We start from the raw sequence: 19,616 nt of genomic DNA on the forward strand, positions 1-19,616 counted from the left end.
TAAACTTTCTTTTCCCAGTTTTTGTTCACTCAGGACAGAAAGGTACCAGTTGAATTACAGATATTATTGCAAATGGCAAAGATTTTCCTGTAGTGCATATGGCAGTGCCTTTTATTTTTTTACCTTTTAGAGCCATTCTTTTTATAGTGCTATTAAAGTGCTATTTACAAGGGAGAAAGAAAAATGCATTTTATCCTCAAAGACGACCTTTCTTGAGGAAAGAGAACAAAAAAAAGACCCCCATTTTCAGCTACTCTCAGCTAGTGGGTTTCTACCAGTTAAAGCAGATATATTCCAGTGAAGACCATAGCATCAGTTTTTCTTCATCATCCTACACTGGTATTTTGTAAACTGCAGAATTAAAAGTACTTTTTGTAGCTGGATGTTAGAACTGTAAAATGCTGTTATGCTTACTTATATGTATTAAATGAGACATAGATGTGAAGCAGGTAATGTGGAAAATGTTGGAGTTTTTTTCTTAGTGCAAATGTTTTAGGGTCAGAGAGAAAATAATTGATTTTTTTTTTTCTTCTCAGCTTTTATTAGTGAACTAATTAATTAATACCGAATGCTTGCTGTTGTAACTGGCATTATTCACCATTACTTCTGCCAGCAATCAGTTTGGAGTTTGATTCACAAAGAGAGTGAAAGGAACAGGTCATTTCGAGGGGGGGTGGGGAGGTGGGGGGGGAATAGACTCCAAATGGAGTGTGCAGAATCTTCAAAGGTTCCTACATACCTAACAAGGATGTTCAGAGGCGTTTAATGGCAGTGGTTCCAATGAAAGCGGAACATGGGAATAATCAATAGTATTGCATAGCAGGGCTTTGGCCATTTGCTTTCTGACTCTACCTCTCACTATCTGTTTTCTGGGATCAGACCTTTCTCTGTGTATAGAAGTATGTTTCTGTTGAAGGATACTGAAGGGGAGCGTTCTGTCATGGAATGGAAATGGGTAACCCCAGGCATATGGGTTTTCTGTGTGCAATTTCCCCAAACAATTCTTATAAAAAAAAAAAAAAAAAAGTGACATTTCAGCAATAAACATAGACCTATGATGGTTCAGATAAGCAGCCAGAAGTTCAGATGCTTAAAGAAAACTTGTTCAAACCTCTTGAGTCTGCAAAACTGTGGTGGAAATCTCACAAGAACAGGCCTTCTTTGTGAGATTTATTACATGCCTACTTCACATCCCAGCTGGAAATACCACAAAACAGTCTTTTCTATTGTATTTTGACATTTCAGCCGTGGCTAGGAAGAAGAGGTGGAAGAACATGTCATAACTTTTGAGAACGTTGAAACTTTAAAATGGTTGAGTTCAAACTTGATTACAGTCATAAGAGAAGTCATACAGTCATAAGGCCTGATCTGTACTTTTCCGAACCCATTCTGCAAACACTTGATGTCTACTGATGCATGTGCAGCAAGTAGAGATTCCAGAGACCTGTCAAAGATCGGTTAAGCACATACTTTATCTTTCAGCAAGGTATATATCAAACTTCCACATGCGGATTTATATGACACATAGAGCATTCAATATAGGTTTGGCCAATTAGCGAAGCATCAGGAAAAACAGTACAGTAACATAAAAAGGACAATTGTCTTTACTACTGACATGTTAAATTTCACAGTTTAATAACTGATGCATATTTCTGCAGAATGTGACAAAGGTATTCTTTAAAACAGAGTAGGAGAGATGAATAGCCACATCTGTGTTTTAAGAAAAGGGCATGCTCTGATTTAGGATTAGTGAATGGATTTTTTTTTCTTATTTTATGGAAACCTTTCAAAGTTTTAATTGATGCAAACTCATTTTAGTACTCATCTTCATTAATAGTTTTTGGGGTTCTAAATTGGAAGATTCTGTAATTAACACATCCTAAATGTACCTACAATATAGTATATGTGCACCCAAAAACTGAAGTCTACATACAGAGCTGTGTGTAGCAGTTCTGTCTGCTTCCCAGTGAGAACTGTGTGTATCTTTCCTCCATAAAGCACACTGGGCTGCCTTCTCACTAAATGAGTGTCGGAGTCCAGTGTATGTATGTTATACACACTGTTTTACCTGCAAAGCCTATGAGCTGTACAGCTAACCATGTGCACACTGTAATGTTTGCAATGGACCATGTAAAGGAAGGTAAGAAAGCAATTTATCCTTAAGAAACAAACTGTTATTCTTCTGAAAATTATAAGTTCTGCTTTGAAGTAGTTGTAGACACCATTTTTTACTCCTTTCAGTGGGAAAGAAAGTAGAGGTTAAAAGTCTCTAGCTTACGTTTTACGTTTTATGTGCCCGTCTATACATTTATTTCTCTATCTTCATTACAAATGAAGAGAACTAATTTCAGTTTCATGGCTTTGTCTTCTAAACGATCCTTAGCACCCTTAGCCTTTAAACAATCTGGGCAAACCTTCATGAAGTACTAAAATGCATTTGTGGAAAGATGGCTTCCTGTCTCATAACTGACTTAGGAAGTCACGTTAAAACTGCAGAGCCACCAAACTGCATCCTTTAATCAGCAGAGTAAACCTGGTGAACCTTACTGAACTCGGCAGCAAAATTGGATTGATGGGGGCAGATGAGATCCTTGCAAACATTTCACAACTAATTTTTGGATAGTTCTAATTGCTGGAAAAGTTACTTCTCCTATGGGTCAGAAGCAGGAAACTGTATCCTCCTGATTTACAGCAACAGGAAATTCACCAATGTTTTCTGCCAACTATCTGGAGCATTCCCTTCTTGCATTTTTGTTTATTCCTCATTGCCATCTACTCTGTTCATTTGTTTCTCATTTGATTTAGAGCATATTTGGAATAGAAGCCAAAATACAAACAATTCTTACACATTAATGAGATTCTGAGGCCAAAATAGAATGTAAGGAAGGAAGAAAAAAATGTTCCTCCTCAGGGAACAAAATCTAAACTGATCAAATGCATGCTCTGGGTTTTAGTCATTTTTAAAAGGAGAAACAGCAATGCTTCTATAGTAGCTTTCATTAGAGAATTACAGCATGCTTCCTAAAAATCAATGCTTTATTTCTCTCATTCCTAAAACATTTCCTATCGGGTACCAGTCAGCTTGTTGACCAGTCAAAGGTGTAGAACCACAGAAGTGTATTGTACCTCACGCTTCTCTTTCACTGGTCTTTATTTAAATCTGGATAGCTCAAGTAAAATCTCCTGGATCCTGAACAGATAAAAGCAAAGAGGCCACCATGGAGTTTGTGCAATTTTTAGCTATTTTTGATTACCCGGTTTAAAATTTAAAACAACTTAAAATATCCCTTTACATGGTTTTCATGTAGAAATCATATGGAAGTAGAAGTTTTGCATTCTGTATGCATAAATTTGTAACTAACTTCATGATTCGCAATGGAACATATAGCCAGGAGAGTTTTGAAGAAGACGTGGATAGGATGGCCAAAACCTACAGATAATTTATTTTTTATTCTCCCCAGCTGATCTCTCTTTGCCAAAATTCATCTGCTTTAGACTTTCTAAACAACGTGTAACTGCCAAAAGCAAACTGGTTTGTTTAAAGGCAGATAGGAGGGTTCTGGCGAGTGCACGCTTCTGTCATATCTTTGGTTTTAAAGGAAAGGCAGGCAACTTAATACTGGAAGTTATGCACAGAGATTAGAATTACAGTAAGGCAGGCTAGTATTTCATCACAGAGCAGTGACATTAAGAACAAAGATACACAGTGTTCACAAAAGCTACTTAAAAATACGTATTTCACTATATTTGTGTGACCTACTGTTTCAGGTCTCCCAGAAATCAAATTCTGGAAAATAATTTTTTGTTTTTTCTTACTAAATCAGATCATGTATGGAGACACTGCCATTTGCAAGGCTGAATACTTTAAAAAATGTTGATGTATTATTTCTATTATGCCCACCACTGTATTTCTATTCACCTATCAGAAGCCTCACATAAGCCTTCTCCTTGTTTTGGGAAATGTAATGTATAGAGGGCACAGCCTTTTAGTAGTACAGTGACCAAGATTTTCTCTTAGCTGTCCAACTAGCCTCATTCAGGCAAGTCTGGGCCATCATACAGAGCCCCAAACTGCCAGCCTTCTCTTTTCATTTCACCTGTAGCCCACTTCTTTGAATGTGATTGAATACATGTGAAAACATTTAATGTCTTCTCTTTTTTATCTCCTAAGGGAAGTTAGCTTTGTCCATACACTCAGGTGAACTAGCTTTGCTAGTGCTCCAAAGTGGGAGTAAAAACCAGCTCCAGAAGCTTTCTCATCAGGATCAATTTTTCAAGCCTCTCTCTGCAGTAACATATGTAACCTCCTCCTGGTCTTTGAACTTGGATAGCTAAGGATGACTTGTTAACTTCCTTCACAGATGTGCTCTATAGGGTTTTAGATAAATAGATAAATAAAGTGTGATAAAATAAATAAAGCATGATAAACAAATCCTGTACAAATGGGGAAACATTTTACAAGAACTAATTTGACTGGTTTTTAAAAATTTGATTAAACTAGCAATGATGCTGAGACCTGGGTGTAAAAACCTCTGGACCCCATTGGTAGGATTCTTGATGCTACTTTCCCATGAGCTGTACTTGTAGTCCCAGCTGAGGGCAAAGATGTGTGCTGGTACATCAGTCAGAAGGAGCTGGCATAGTTAAAGGGTTTTACTTGCTTTGCCACTCCATGTGGATGGGACAAAAATTCAGGCTTCCACATGCAGCTTCTCAGTTTTGCAGGAACTAGCCTTATTTTCCTGGGCTGCTGTTACAGTTGTTTTCTGACAACTGTCAGAGCACGAGATTCTTTTTTTTTTTTTTTTAATGGGAATGGAAAGCTTCTAAAACTCAACTGATGAGGAACGGACATCAAGAAGAGAAAAAAAGACAAACTCTTTAAAATTAGGGAGGGTGTTCCACAGACTAACATTTTTGAGGGAATTTGTGCCAATTAAAACAAGAAAATGAAACGAAATATCTTTAATAATAGGACCAGAAAAGAGAAGTTGCAGATGATGGAAGTTCCTTTCAGGTTCTGTAAGGAAACATGTCATACAGTTAGGTTATGGCAGTCTCTGTGTGTTAATGCAACAAATCAATGGCACAAAATTGGCAGTAGTGGGTGTGTCAATTGCAGAAACTGAAGGGAGAGGATTTATTATCCAAACACTCCCTACTCCCTGCCTTAGCTTTGGAAATCATGGCTTTCACACAGCAGATTTTTACTTGAAGGAAGAAGAAGAAAAAAAGAAAAAACAAATACTTCACTCAGAAACATTCACATTTAGGTTTGCTGTGTAAATCCTTTGAGGGTAGTTAATCTGTAGTAAAATCTTGCAGCAGAGGGTGGGACTGCCCTATACCTTCCCATTTGGAATTTCCTTTGTTATTTGATATGTAAGCCTCGTTCATGCATAATCATTTAAAACATAAGACTGGAGATTTTCTGGATTAATTTATAGACTAAACTTGTTCTCAGCTCTGTTTGTTTGCAAAGCAGAGAAGCAAATTAGATTGTCAAATGAAAATTACTTAGAAATAAGAAAAGTATTTGCAGAGTATATGCATATTTCTCTATGCATAATGTAATTGAACAAACTTCCCTGGGATAAAATATGAACAGACAGAAAACTTATTTTAGTACAGTGGGTTTGAAAGGCAGCCATTTATGGGGCTCAGTTAAACAGTTTACCTAGGAGTGGAACATTTTGAAATCGGTTTAGTTTAGTTTTAGTTTACATAAAGGGGAAAATGTTCAGTACTTAGCACAATGTACATCATTTTGGTATTTCCAAGATGCTGTCAGTTTACTTTGAAAAGACCTCCTCAGACATCAAATGTGGTTTGCTGAGGAGCTGAGTCTATTTCACACATTGATATGAAAGTGGAAAATTTTCTTGTGCACCACCACCAAAAAACATGTGGTTCATTGTGCTACTTAGAGGAATCATTTAAGAGACACTCAATTATTTGATCTTGTAGATGGGGGAAGTGCAGTTTTTTACTACTCCATTGGAGTACATAAGCAACTCTTTAAATTTTGAATTCCTAGTTATTTCCAGAATTGTATCTTGTTAAAAAAATGTACAAGTTTTACAGGTAAAACATGTAAAAAGTTTGATCACCTTTTTGGCTTTCTAGGGATTCCATTTCAGCAAATAATTTGTTCTTCTATTGAATATCTTGTGAAAGAAACTGACTTGGTAGAGGGAAAACTATTTTCCAATACTGTGGAATCTGTGGAATAAATATGACATGACTACATATTTCACACAACCAGTATTCCTTGGTGTGTGATTAAAGCCTGGTTTGCAGCCAATTGTACATTCAGTGCCTGGTGTCTCTGGGAGATGGTGAGCAACTGTAGTGGTTTGGCCTCTTATTGATAGTGGCATCTGCTGTTCTGTAGCTGAACTATTGGATGGGAAACCTTTCTAGTACAATTGCCAGTGGAAGCCAACCTAAGCTAGTGGGCAGTTCTGTGTCTCATTTCCAGTTCTCTTCAATTTTTTCTTGCTTTTATTCCAAATATAAAAATGTCCCAGAGCTACATTGATTCACAAGGGATGTTCTGTTCATTGTGGAAGTAATGCCTAACTATGCCTAGCTTTTCCTAACTAATTACTTGGTTTGTTAAAAATAAGATTGGAAACGTCAATCAAATGTGTCTTTTCTCCCATGCACTGCATATTTACTTGTGGTTTTCTTTACATGTGTAGTATAATATAATTGCTTGTAATTGCTAAATTCAATTATGTAATACGTATCTTTCAGCAAGCTGCACGTTTTTTCTTTATTTTCATGGTCTAGAGATGAAATGACAAATGTGTTTTCAAAGAAAAGAAAATGAAGATTAAGAAAGAAAGAAGCAACAACAACAACAACAAACAGTCTAGCACACGAATTGCTTATCTCCCAGGCATGTTTGCTTTTTAAATGTCAACAGTTTGATGCTGCCCAGAACAGTGGAATGTGAGACTTTCCCACTGAAGGAGGTGAATGACCAAACTATAAGGGCACAAAGAGTCATGATAAATGGAATTTATCCTGCATGATTTATGGGTCATATGCATACCATCTCCAAATATGTGACATACACTCAGCATATCACTAAATAATACAAGCTTTCATAATTTAGCAGTGAAAAGTTGAGAAAGATGAATATTAGTTACTGGCCACCTTTGCTGCTAAAAACATAGTAAAGAACTTACAGTTGAAACAGGGAGGGCAACAATTAGTGACCGTTACAATTAATTGTAGAAGTTTTACCCAAGTCTTTGTAAACTACCTGTTTTCTATTTTATTGTGCTCTCATACTCTGTCAGCAACCTATATGGAAAAGTTCCAGGATGCACCATGCAGTCATTTTGCTACCAATATCAGCAGCTCTCAATGCCAGTAGCCCTCAGATCTTCCTCACCTCATCCTTTTAACCAGCGTAAGAATTCACCTGGCTAACAGCTTGAACAGTCAGAAGGGAAACTCACAGAACAATTTGTAGGCTGAAACATAACTGCTCCCTGAAAAGCTTCTTGTTGAAATTACCTCTCAGATGCATTAACTGGTATGGCAAAAGATGAATAAAATTAAAATTGAAAGAATTAACAGATAGTGAGAAGGAAGGAAAACTAAACAAGCTATTAAAAACCTATAAGAAATTTCTTTCTTTCCTAATCATTCAGGTTCACTCATTTGTGATTATGAAGGACAGGTACTATTTGTACTGTATTTAGAGGTATGAAACCATAAGATTATTTGCTACAATTGAATTACAAGTGAAAATAATTGATGTTACATGCATTCATCTATTTTCCATGGATGGACTAGTGAACACCTGTTATGTCTTCTGCTCCCCAGTGTTCTGCAGAATGTGGTGATGGGGTCCGTACACGTTCAGTGGTTTGCATGACCAACCATGTCAGCAGTTTGCCTCTGGAAGGCTGCGGCAATAACAGACCCTCTGAAACAACTCCTTGTAACAATGGACCCTGCGCTGGTAAAGTGGAGTGGTTTGCTGGGAGCTGGACACAGGTAAGCTCTACATCTAACATGTGTTTGTTTTCTATATTGGCATTTTAATCCTTTCCACATGAGGAAGATCTGTGCCATAAGGTATTTCTGCATCTCTGTGGAGTGTTTGGATAAGTGTTTTGTTTGTTTGTTTTTTCCTCTGTATTTTACTGAGCTAATGTTCAATGTTTCAAGATGGTTCTTTCCTCTATACCTTAATTTTTGTTTCTCATCTACTGACCCGGTATATTAATAAAATGAGAGACATCAGAAAGCTGCCTAGCATTTCAAAGGAATGCAAAAGTAAGAGATTTACACCTATTAAGTTAGATTGTTTGTGATGCATACCTGTGGGATGTGTATAGGCAATAGCCAAAAGATGCACAATAAGACAAAAGCAGTGGCTAAAATCAAAAGTTGGCTTCTGTTTTGCTGAGCTGGTTTATCATGACAGGTGAAAAGAATTAGTGGCCAGTATCCTGGTGCTCTTTCTTTACGGTAAATTATTTCCTTCATCCACATCTCAATGTTCTTTCTCATTCTTACTAAACATTTCTGCTGTCAGGAGCAAAGGAATTTCAGAAGCTGTCAGCTGGTGCCCAGTCGTTTACATCCCTCTAATTTAAGTAGGCTCTAATGTAGCCCAGAGAGCCTTTTGGACTGCTGATACCAGCATTTCTTCAGGTTGTTAGGGAAAAGTCTCTTGGCTGTGCTGTTAACTCACTGCATTTCAGATTCCAGCTGGTAAGGAATTGGAAATTAAACTGGTACAGCTGAGATGGAGATTACATGCAAATGCTTCCAAGTGTAAGTGATAATTATTTGTATTGTATGAGAGTAATAATAATTTCAGATTTAAAACATACTTTGCTGCAGTTTTAATAACTGGTAAAGTCTGGGCCTTGTTAGTTACACTGCTCCATGCAGGTGAATAGGAACTTCGTACCCTATTACCATAGAGAGAAATGTGCAATAAGGTTGTCCTAACTCTCCCCATGGTGTACTCAATAAGAAAGTTTCTTTCCTTTACAATTTCCTGTTCTTTTAAGCCTAATTCACTTTCTTTCTTTGTATGAAATTGCATTCTGTTTGATGCATACCAGTTATACAAAGTGTTCACTGTATAGTATGTGAAAAAAAGTGCCTGACAACTTCTGTTCTACCAGACAAATCCTGACTTTAAATACCATAATGAAAGCAGACAGCCAGTAGACCAGAGCAGGGAGCATTGGTGGATGACATTTAGCATTGTGCTCCATTAGAGCTGAGGCTAAATGTTAAGATAGTGTCTGTTGGAAGAAGCGCTAAAAGAGAGCAGTGACAGAGATGTTCAGTGTTAAAGAAAATGGAGTTACATTACTTACTGTAGAATTTATTTAGGTGCAGTCATCTCTAGGTTTTTCATTCGTCTCAAAAGTTCTTATGGGTATCTGGTAAAGGGATCATAAATTCCACACAAAGTATTAAAAATAGTAATAATAACACTTGATTGTTTTAGGTTAGAATAAGCCTTTGAAAATCATGGCCCTTTATGCAACATAGAAATCAACGGATCACCGGAATACTCTTCTGAAAAAAATGTTTTAAAAGTGCCACCAACAATCTTATGTGTGCATTTAACCTTTAAATGGGCAATAAGAGTCTGTGAGAGTAAAATTTGCTTTTTGGAATTGGAACCAACACAGCATCACATCGATATTTGCAAACACAAAAAGAACACCCTGGCAGATCAAGGCATTTTCTAAAAACCACACCATGTGGGGATTTGTAAAACTGCAGAACTGTGCTCTAGCCTTATAACCTCAAAGGTTCAGTGCATGCAATCCTGCTTCGGTCAGAAGCAGTAACACTGTATATGGAGAAAGTAAGTTACGCTTCTCCTTTTATTAGAAAAAAAGCACAATTATAGTCATACCTCTTATTTTTAACAATAATTAGGAAAGCATTTTTAGTCTTCCGTACCATTTGGAATAAAAATGAATAGAACTACAGTTTTAACCACTGTAAGCATTTTTAAGATTTGTAATTAAATGTATAATACCCAAAACATATAGTCATTATTCACTTGATGAATTAAGTCATTACTATATCCTTTTGCATTTTCTTGTACTAGTTCCTAACTGGCACTTCTGGGTACTATGGTAGCACTACATAAATATAATAACAACCCAAGCATTATCTAGGCTTCTATTCTGGGTCTGAGGGATAAAAACCCTATGGCAGGTACCAAAGAAATGTTTTACCCTTTGCCCTTCTCCTTAAGTCATACATATGCCAGAGACAGAAGGAAAGATATCGTTAACGTTACTGAGGAAAGAGCTTATTAAAAGAAGGAAATAAATTTTGTTTGAAGGTGTCTTAATATGTATCTAAAAATAGCAAATAAACAATGCTTTATAAATTTAGGTGATGAATATTAATTTAAAGGGCAAGTATATGCGTTTGTATGCGTGAATGTTCTTTTATTTCAGGAACAAATAACATGGACAAATAAGTTAGTTCAGAACCAAGTTGAAGAACCTAAGTAGAATAACAAATTCCACCGTTTTTTTTCTTCTCTGATACAGTGCTCTACTGAATGTGGCAGTGGAACTCAACAGAGAGAAGTAATTTGTGTTAGAAAAACTGAAGGCCATTTCGATGTTTTGAACCCCTATGAATGTTCATATTTGGAAAGACCTCCCAGCCAGCAATCCTGCTACCTCAAGCCATGTGGATCTAAGTGGTTTCATACAGAATGGAGCACAGTAAGTCTACCATGCTTTTCTAAATCTGGTTTTGTTTGATGCATCCTTTTCTATGTATATTGAAAGGGAACACCATTTGGATAAAACTGTTGATCATGAAATAAGGCTTAATCTTTCACAGGAATGATACTGAAAAGAAAGCGTACTCTTCAGCAGCCAGTGGAGTTTATGCTTCATCTTGAGTTTCCTTAGTCAAGAACCTTTGGGAAATTCTTCATTCAAGTGACACAAAAAATGGAAATTTTATTTTTTTCCATGCTTGATTATTTGACTATCCCAATGACAGCACTAGAAAGTAGAAAAGAAAGTAGAATGTTTTTAACAAAAACAAATCAGATGAAGAAAAAATGGATTTTTCTTCCCTATTTTGCAGGTGTGTATAGGTAGTTATTTGAAAAACAAAGATCCAAATTATGCTCATGATAAAACCATGTAGATTGAAGTATCTCCTTTGATGTTGCTGGAAATTCTTTGAATTCTTTACTGTTAGTTTAGTTCAAATGACTTTCATTAGGAAACGCATTTTCAAATGTGAACCTGCTAGTGTGTAACCACAAAAGATCCAGGCGTGCATCCACAGGATACAGCAGATAGATTCTTTCTGAAAGTGAAAATATATATGCTCTCTTTTTCATGCATAGAAGAAAGAAACTGCTAAAAATCAGAATCTGATAGAATAGAATAGAATCTGATAGGATCTCATAACTTCAGCAGACTTCTTATATGATCCAGAATAAATGGCACAGTCCCTTCAGTCATGGAGATTTAATGATTGGCTAATGCAAAATGCTGGGTTTTGTATGTAGTATGTTGTATGTAACTTCTAAATTCTGTCTTGGTTCCATTTAAAGTGCTTAAGATCTCTACAGATCTGAATGGAAGGTTTTATTGTTAGATATCGGATAATTACAATATTCTATACAGGCATGTAATGAGTAATCATATTAAAAACAAAACAAAACAAAACAAAAAAACACTAAGTGTTCTATTACTGTTTTTGTAGGTCTGTGTCTTCTAAACTGCGGAAGTGTTGTACTCCAAAATCAAAGAACAATTTAAGACTGTATTATAGGGAATATTTTAGTTTGCTACAATATCTGTTTTTATGTTAGTGATAAGTTGCTTTATAATGTTAGGGGAAAAACATATGCCAAAGAAAAAGTCTGAAAACATTCTGATTACTTTGGGGCTATTAAAGTTTCAATAATTATAAATGATCCATGTTTAATGAAGCTTGTGAGCATTTAGGTCAAACTGGACACTGAGCCAAAACTGAAAGACCTCACTCAGGCAAAATTTTTAAAGTCAATGGGGGATTTGCTTCAATGTTAATCTGTGTAATAATTGACTTTGAAAACACCAGGACAAGCAAATACAAAAGTCTTTGGCTTCAGAACAGATTTTGAAGTAACACAGAAATATTTTCTTCAGAAATTAAAGGAAACCTATAATGCTTATTAAAATCGCTGTGCTGAAAGAATTGGAAAATAATTGAGCACTAGACAAAAGGCAATTAAAATGATTCCTGATTATATATAAATGGAGGTAAAAATGGCAGTGGAAAACGGTGCACTCAAGTAGTCTAGTCAAAGTTCACTATAGGAAGTTCTTAAATAAGAAATATGTGAACCCTGTGGAAAGAGTAGATTTGGGAGATATATATAAATAAGCAGAGGAAAACAAGACTAATTAGACTAACAAGACTAACCAACAAGACAAATTAGAAAAGCAAGAAGCTGACAAGTTCAGAAAGGGAAAGATTCTTGCATGCTTTCAGTGGTAGTCCAGCATGTTTCTTTGTCCAGTTGCTCCCCCTATAGACAAGAACGTTTTTGAACCTTTAGAGATAATTTCACCTGTATGTTAAGGAGTAGTTACAAAACAAAAAACTACAGCAGTGGTGAAGTTGATAAAAGGCTGCAGTGATTATGTCTGTATCTGGGTTTCAGGTCCCTGTTTTTATCTCTATATTTGCACATTGCATGCAATCTTCATGAACTTCGGCTTTTGTATTTCAGTGTTCCAAATCCTGTGAAGGAGGATTTAGAGTTCGAGAGGTACGATGTCTGTCAGATGACATGACAACCAGTACTCAGTGTGATCCACAACTTAAACCTGAAGAAAAAGAACCATGTAACACACAAGACTGTATCCCTGAGATAGGTATGGTAGAGAAACTTTGTGTTTTAACTATGGAACTCCATCTAGTGGATAAAATCCCTAATAATCATGCACAGGTTTTAGAGTTTATTTTCTTTCTAAAGTCCAGAGGTTTGTTTTTATACAAACTATGGCTCTTTTCTGTGATGTGAAAGTAGCTTTTCACTTCTGATTTAAAATCTTTTCCTTGAAGCACTGAAGAAAGTGTCTTACTTTTGAAGTTGCTGAGAATGTGAGAAATCCGCTTCTGTGAAAACGATAAATAGAGCTGTTTTTAAGCAGCCTCCTTGCATTCTGAAATGTTTCTCTCAGCAGAGTGTTTGAAAAACAACAACAAAAAGATCATGCATCATATACTGTGTTTGGTAACAGCTCCTATAAGAAAGAATAACATTATGGATATTTAATATAAGAACATAAATCATTCTTCTCCTCCAGATTTAATTTTAACAGTAATGAGAATGCTGGGGAAAGGAAGATGCGAGTATTTAGAAACAGTTTGAAATCATATTCTGCAATAATTACAATTACTACAATAATGAGAATTATTTCTAACATAATTTAAGATAATTATCTTAAAAGCTGGTATACCTGTAGCATTAAAAATATTTATATTGTGCTACTGTTGTTGTTCCTTCTCTATTTAAAACAGGCTTGTACAGAACTGCTCATTTTTACACCTGATCCTAGCACTTTGATATTTTGTCTTTGTCTTAACACCTGTGTGGTGGACAGTGGTTACCTGATCATATGAAAATATTATCTGTCACTTAAAAAGTGTTTCTAACCCTGTTGGTTGTAAAGGAAAACTTCAAAATGTGAACAGGCCATATTGTAGCAGCTTAGAAAACAATGTGGAGTGTTAAGAACACTGTTTTTTGGTTTTGGTTGGTTTGGTTTTAATCTGGGTAATTTCAACCAACCACAACATTTGTAACGAAGGTGATGTTTTACTCAGCGGTGGATTATTTCAATTTAGCAATTGAAAATTAACATGTGCAGGTTCTGGTGCCATCTGTACACTACTGCAACAGTTTAGTATCTGGGAATCTAAAAATGAAGTGGATAGAGGTACCTGGGTGGAAAATACTAGAAATTTCCCCATCATCTTTATTTAAGCCAAATTTTTCAGAAGAAAAAAAAATAAAAATGAACAGTATATATGAGGATAGGTACATTTAATCTGTGTTTTTGTGTGTCTTGATTGAATGTGGAAAATCTTCAATCAATTTGCATAGGTAGCCTATTTTAACCTGGCAATGAATGTTTGAATAGAGGTTAAAGGGATTTTACACAGTAAAGGAGAGGGGATTGGTTGCCTGTTATTCCACTGTTATTTTCTTCAGTTTCTTTTCTCTTCCTTTTTCTCCACAGATGAGAACTGCAAAGATAAATACTACAATTGCAATGTGGTGGTTCAGGCCCGGCTTTGTGTCTACACCTATTACAAAACAGCCTGTTGTGCATCCTGTACGCGTGTGGCAAACAGACAATCAGGGTTTCTGGGACGCAGATAACAAATACTCTTCTCAAGGCAGCAATGTCAATCTTCAGATGGAGCTTGAACAGTGTTACTGTTTTGCCTACAGCAGGTTTTAGCTTCTTAAAGAGATGGTTTTTATATTGCTGTGTACATCAAGGCACCAGACCATTTCAGTTACAATTACTGTGCAGTTATGTCTTTTTAAAAAATGTTTGTTGTAAAACCATGATCTTTTTAAAGCATTAATTTTTAATGATAACATTCTTTGCACCTGCTCATCGGATAATTATTTAAAAAATATACCAGCCTTACTGTTGTGAAATTATTGTTAAAAAAAAAAAAAAATCAGTCATAGGCAATTACTGGAGATATTTTACCAATGTGGATGCAACTGCTGCATTATTTTCTGAGTTCTTAACTCTTACATGATATTTTGGACTGCCTTAAAGTAATAGACCAAATCAATGAAACATGCACGTGACAAGAACTATTTTACAGAGAAACTAGGCCCTTGAAGACTCATTCATGTTCAGTTTCTTAGCACTCTAATGTATATTTTTAATTACTTCAATCCATTCATAATAAATTATAGTAATGGTTAAACTTTTTCAATTATACTTTTAGCTAACTTCCCGTCCTCAGATGGCAAATATATGCACACTTGACTGCCAAAATGTGCCTTCATATTTAATTCATAAACTCTTGAAATTATACTATTCTACTGTATGTTTTTTAAAATACATTACCTACCAGAGTGCCACTAGTGCCTAACCAATTAAGCCTTTAATAACTGCAGCTGTCAGTGAGATTTACCAGGAAGTTGAGGAGACTTTGCTCATACTTAAAAAGAAATACACAGAGTGATTGTTTCCACTGGCAAGGTCTCTTTCCTGTAGGGCAGTTTTTCAGTGAATTGGTATCTTGCCTGATGTCTTGTCTCTGCCCTATTTTTTAACAGCTACCATACAAAAGTATTGTGTCCAGACCTTGTCTGGAGACATCACTAGTTTCTGAAGCAACCACCAACAGATGTAGGCTTCTCTGCTTTATAGTAGTCTGTTATTCCTGGTGTCAGTAGTCTTTGTGAGTGGAGTAGCCAAGTATTTATAAGGAGATCTTACCAGTTGATGTTCTTCAGGTTTTGATCACTTACTACAACATACTTGTCATTTTTGCTTCATTCCATGTTTCATCCATCAGATCTTTTAATACCACTCCCTTTATGCTACTCAAGAATAGCTTTTCTTAGACCTAAAGTTAGGTGGTGATTTTTCATTTCTGCAATTACTAGACTCAGCCTTAGGATGTGCTGAAGGTAAATAGATCACGTTGTACAAGGCAAAAGAAAGCTTTTGCATTATCTGCACATTCTCTAGCTTTTACCTGTGAGGTCTTTCAAATGTGTGAATAAGGCTGAGGGAAGAAAGCAACACCTCTGCTCATTCAACTGTTTATTACAGCATATTGCTTTTAAATTCATGATATCCAACTGTGCATCTATTTCTAAGGTGCCTGCTGCCTGAATTGAAAAACAGCTTTAATAATGTATGTTAAGCCACTCCCAGTGATGCAGTAGTAGAGTGATTAATGTGTCCTGCTAATGATTAGAGGCATGTTTGAACCTCATTCTGGATTTGTACTAGAGCTCATCCCAGATGATCCATCTGTAAATGTTCATCTGTTTTTATTTTGTTCTTACTGCTTGGGTGGAGACAACATGGAAGAGAGACTGGGCCACTGGGAGGCAAAGGTTTCTGGGCATGCTACTTAGTAGTCACACCAGTTCATGTACTGGAAGCTACAGGCACAGAAAGGTAGAACACCTCCAGTCTAAAAGCTGCCTTGGACTGAGACAAACCTTAGATTTTTTGATTCAGTCACTTACAAAGAATGTATTTCAGCCACAGTGAACTGTAATGTTTGGCTAAATGAAATTAACAAGTGTTTCCCCTAAACTTTGAAGTATTTGTGATTTTAAACCATTAATGTTATTGGCTGTTTCTGTATACTGTTTTTTGGGGCTTTTTCACTGTAATTAATTGATGTAAGTCTTTTAGAAACAGACATGCTAATTAGAAAACCTTCGATTTAAGTTCACAAAGCTTTTGCAGTCCTATTTCCTTGGATTATGAAAATTTATTCATGAAGGTAATTTAAAAATTTGTGGTCATATTTTATATTCATTAAGATTCTTGACCAAAGACTGATACAGAGAAAGTACAGCATAAATAACTCTGGAATCCGGTATTTGTAAATACTGATTTTCATCTCAAAGTCTCATTGCAGCAAATCTTCACATAGAGTGCATAATTTTTGCTGTTATCTCTTTTGTGCCAAGGAAGTGTGTCCTGTGAGCTACAGTGAAATACTTGTACTGAAAACCACGAGGAGAATGAAATACAGAGAAGTAATCAGGTTTGCAAACAATTCATGGACAATCTGCTTGCACACACTCTTGGCTGTGAGACAGCAAGTTAGCAAGGAGACAGGTGATCCTGGTCTTCCATAAAATCTGTTGTTATGCTCTGGAATATATGGCGATTGGGTTATTTTACAAGGATTATCATCATGTAGGCTCCATTAAGCTGCCACTTAAGTAAGCAATTCATGGGAGCTAAATAAGAAAGAATCTATGCATACATGTAGTGCTATAACCCTGTATTACTCCTAAGCTGTACAGCCTTGTGAATTTAATGCAGTGAATTATGTTTATAGAAACTATATATTTCTTTTTAGTAAAAAGACAGGTTTTAGATGTATCAGTTAGAAAAAGATTGCATCACCTAACTGAACATCTGGTGATATGGAAACTACTAAAGTCTTGCTGAACTTAATCATTTATCATCTTTTCTCATGTTTCAGCATAATCAAAATACTTGTTCCTGAAATATGAACTAATGAACCCTTCTTTCAGCACTTTGATGTAGAAGAACTAATATTACCTACACAAAGTAAGTGCTATGCTAGTATTTCACTGTCACACAAAGTGCACTTTTGAAATTGTGACTATAGCATTTGTTTTAATAGAGCAATATACCAATTTAGGATGATGTCTACAGAGGCCCTGATTTTAATTTCATGATTTTACTGTAAATCAGAGGTGGCATTTGCCTATGTCTCAGTCCTAGAACATGCCAGTGGTCACCACTGAGGGAGGAAGGTGAAAGCAGCTAACGGCCAGTAGAACCTCCGTATGTAAATTGAGAGTAAAATGTGCTCTCCGTGGCTTTTCTTTCCAGTTCATCTCCATCCTGCAGTCCCTGTCTTACGCTGACAAAGTGTTCTTCTCCTATCTCACCTCCATCCCTTTGTGCTTTGGATGCCAATTTTAAATTTTGCCTGCATTACTGAAAATCCTCAGTGGTTTGGTTAAGAATCTGTTAGAAATAAGCCCAGCTATGAAGGGAGCTATATTCCTGCCAGTTCAGTGATTTTTGTGTGTTCTTCTTGGCTAATTTTAAATGCATGATATTAAAATAACTACTGAAAGAGTTCCTGTTCAATGAACCTATGATTACACAACTATTGAAGTATGTATTGGCCCTTTAGTCTCAAATCTCACATATATTTAAAAACAAAACAAACAAAGCAAAAAACTTTACACTCAAAAAGTAAAAATTTGTCTACCTGGTTTTCTTGAGATCTACACTTAGTGTCTGACTAATCTCTTTCTTAGAGCCATTTGGTGTATTAGGCAGATTATTTATGTGCATGTCTGTATTTGGAACACAAAACATGAGATTTTGAACACTGAAAGTAAACTTCCTTTGTTCTTAGCATCAGTTACAGAATATGTTTGTGGGAGCTATATTAGCTATTGTTTAGAAATTGTATTAAAATTGTACCTCCTAATATCTCAAAGGAAAAATCATCCAGTAATTGTTTTTAGTATAATTTAAAAGAAACCTCTCAGCATTATAAAATCTTAATAGGGTGGGTAAAATTCAGACCTAGTGAGGGAAGAAAATTTCATTTAAGAGAACTCACACCAGACCTGAACTTGGCTCTTTACTTATCAGCTTTTAGCAACAAAAAGTTACAAATGCAAGTTCCTAAGCTTCTTTAATACCATTTACTTTAATGGATTACAAAACAAACTACCACTATATTTGGAGAGGAGGGGAGCTTAATTTTGAGAAATCAGTGACCTCACAGTGACAGTCCGTCATTGCTGCTTGCCCGGAACTATTTCGCCTATGTTGTGTTTGGGTCTCTGAGACCTAGTCTTGCAATGGCCTTGGCAGGGTGGGTGCATACAAGCTTGTGAACCCCGCATTGAAGTTGCTTGGGCTCCACTTGGAGGATCAGGAGGGACTGGAGCCTTAACTCTAAGGATATTTAAACCTGACAAAAAGTGACAGAAAAAAAAAAGAAAAAAAAAAAACTTTTATATATAAAAAAAAGTCTACATGACCCTAATAATTGATTTTGGCAGAAGGATATACTTTATTATAACTTATTTTGTTGTTATTTGTAAATACAAGATGTTTATGGGAAATATGTATTCTGAGCTGTGTGTATGAAACAAGCCACTGCACCAAAATAATTCAAATATTTAGAATAGGCAGATTTTTATTAAAAGGGACCTAATATGTATTTATTTACATATACCATTCACATTTTGTCCAGCTCTTTCATTATACTAACCCAGCTTTTATGGAATTTTATAGCACAAGTATTACATATATATTTTTGTATATATGTCATACTGTAAATCCGTAATATAATTTTCTAAACTTTCTGATTAGCCAGTTCCTTGAGTGAATTAAAGGAGGAGTAGAAGCAAATTGCTTTCTGACTCGTTCAGGAATATGTATCCATAGCAATGCACCTGAACCAGAACTGTACAGCATCCTTTTCATATTGTATGCATTTTCTCTTTGATGAAAAAATGTTAACTATTTTTGTTTATGACTAATTTATTTTTTATTATTTGGAAAAATAAAGTAATTCAAGATGAATTTATGTGACATGGTTTATTTATTATTTGGTTGATTTGTTTGATTTCTTCCACGGTCATTGTTTCTGGAGAATTAAGCACAAGTATCAACAAAGGTATAATGCACTAAAGGAATCCTCACTCATGTACTGAGGATTACAATCATGCTGCAGAAAGGTTCATAACCAGAACTTCATTAGAGCTTTGCAAAAGGGATTGCAGCATCCTGATAGACTGTCCCTAATGGCAATCATGTATATTAGAAATGGGAAAGAAGGCCATTGCCTTCTTT

At 35.8% G+C, this 19,616-nt stretch overlaps 1 protein-coding gene across 4 annotated transcripts in view; it reads left to right on the forward strand.

Moving 5' to 3' along the window:
- Positions 1–19,346, forward strand: part of THSD4 (thrombospondin type 1 domain containing 4) — a 299,631-nt gene extending 280,285 nt beyond the window's left edge. For all 4 annotated transcript variants that reach the window (XM_068695297.1, XM_068695298.1, XM_068695296.1 and 1 more), the window contains 4 exons: positions 7,843–8,016; positions 10,563–10,742; positions 12,761–12,905; positions 14,277–19,346. In XM_068695297.1, coding sequence (XP_068551398.1) covers positions 7,843–8,016; positions 10,563–10,742; positions 12,761–12,905; positions 14,277–14,419 — 642 coding nt within the window. In that variant the 3' untranslated portion in view covers positions 14,420–19,346. The remainder of the gene's footprint in view (positions 1–7,842; positions 8,017–10,562; positions 10,743–12,760; positions 12,906–14,276) is intronic.
- Positions 19,347–19,616: the final 270 nt, after the last annotated feature.

This window comes from Anas acuta, chromosome 12, assembly GCF_963932015.1.
Source record: "Anas acuta chromosome 12, bAnaAcu1.1, whole genome shotgun sequence".
In the NCBI taxonomy this organism is placed as follows: Eukaryota; Metazoa; Chordata; class Aves; order Anseriformes; family Anatidae; genus Anas; species Anas acuta.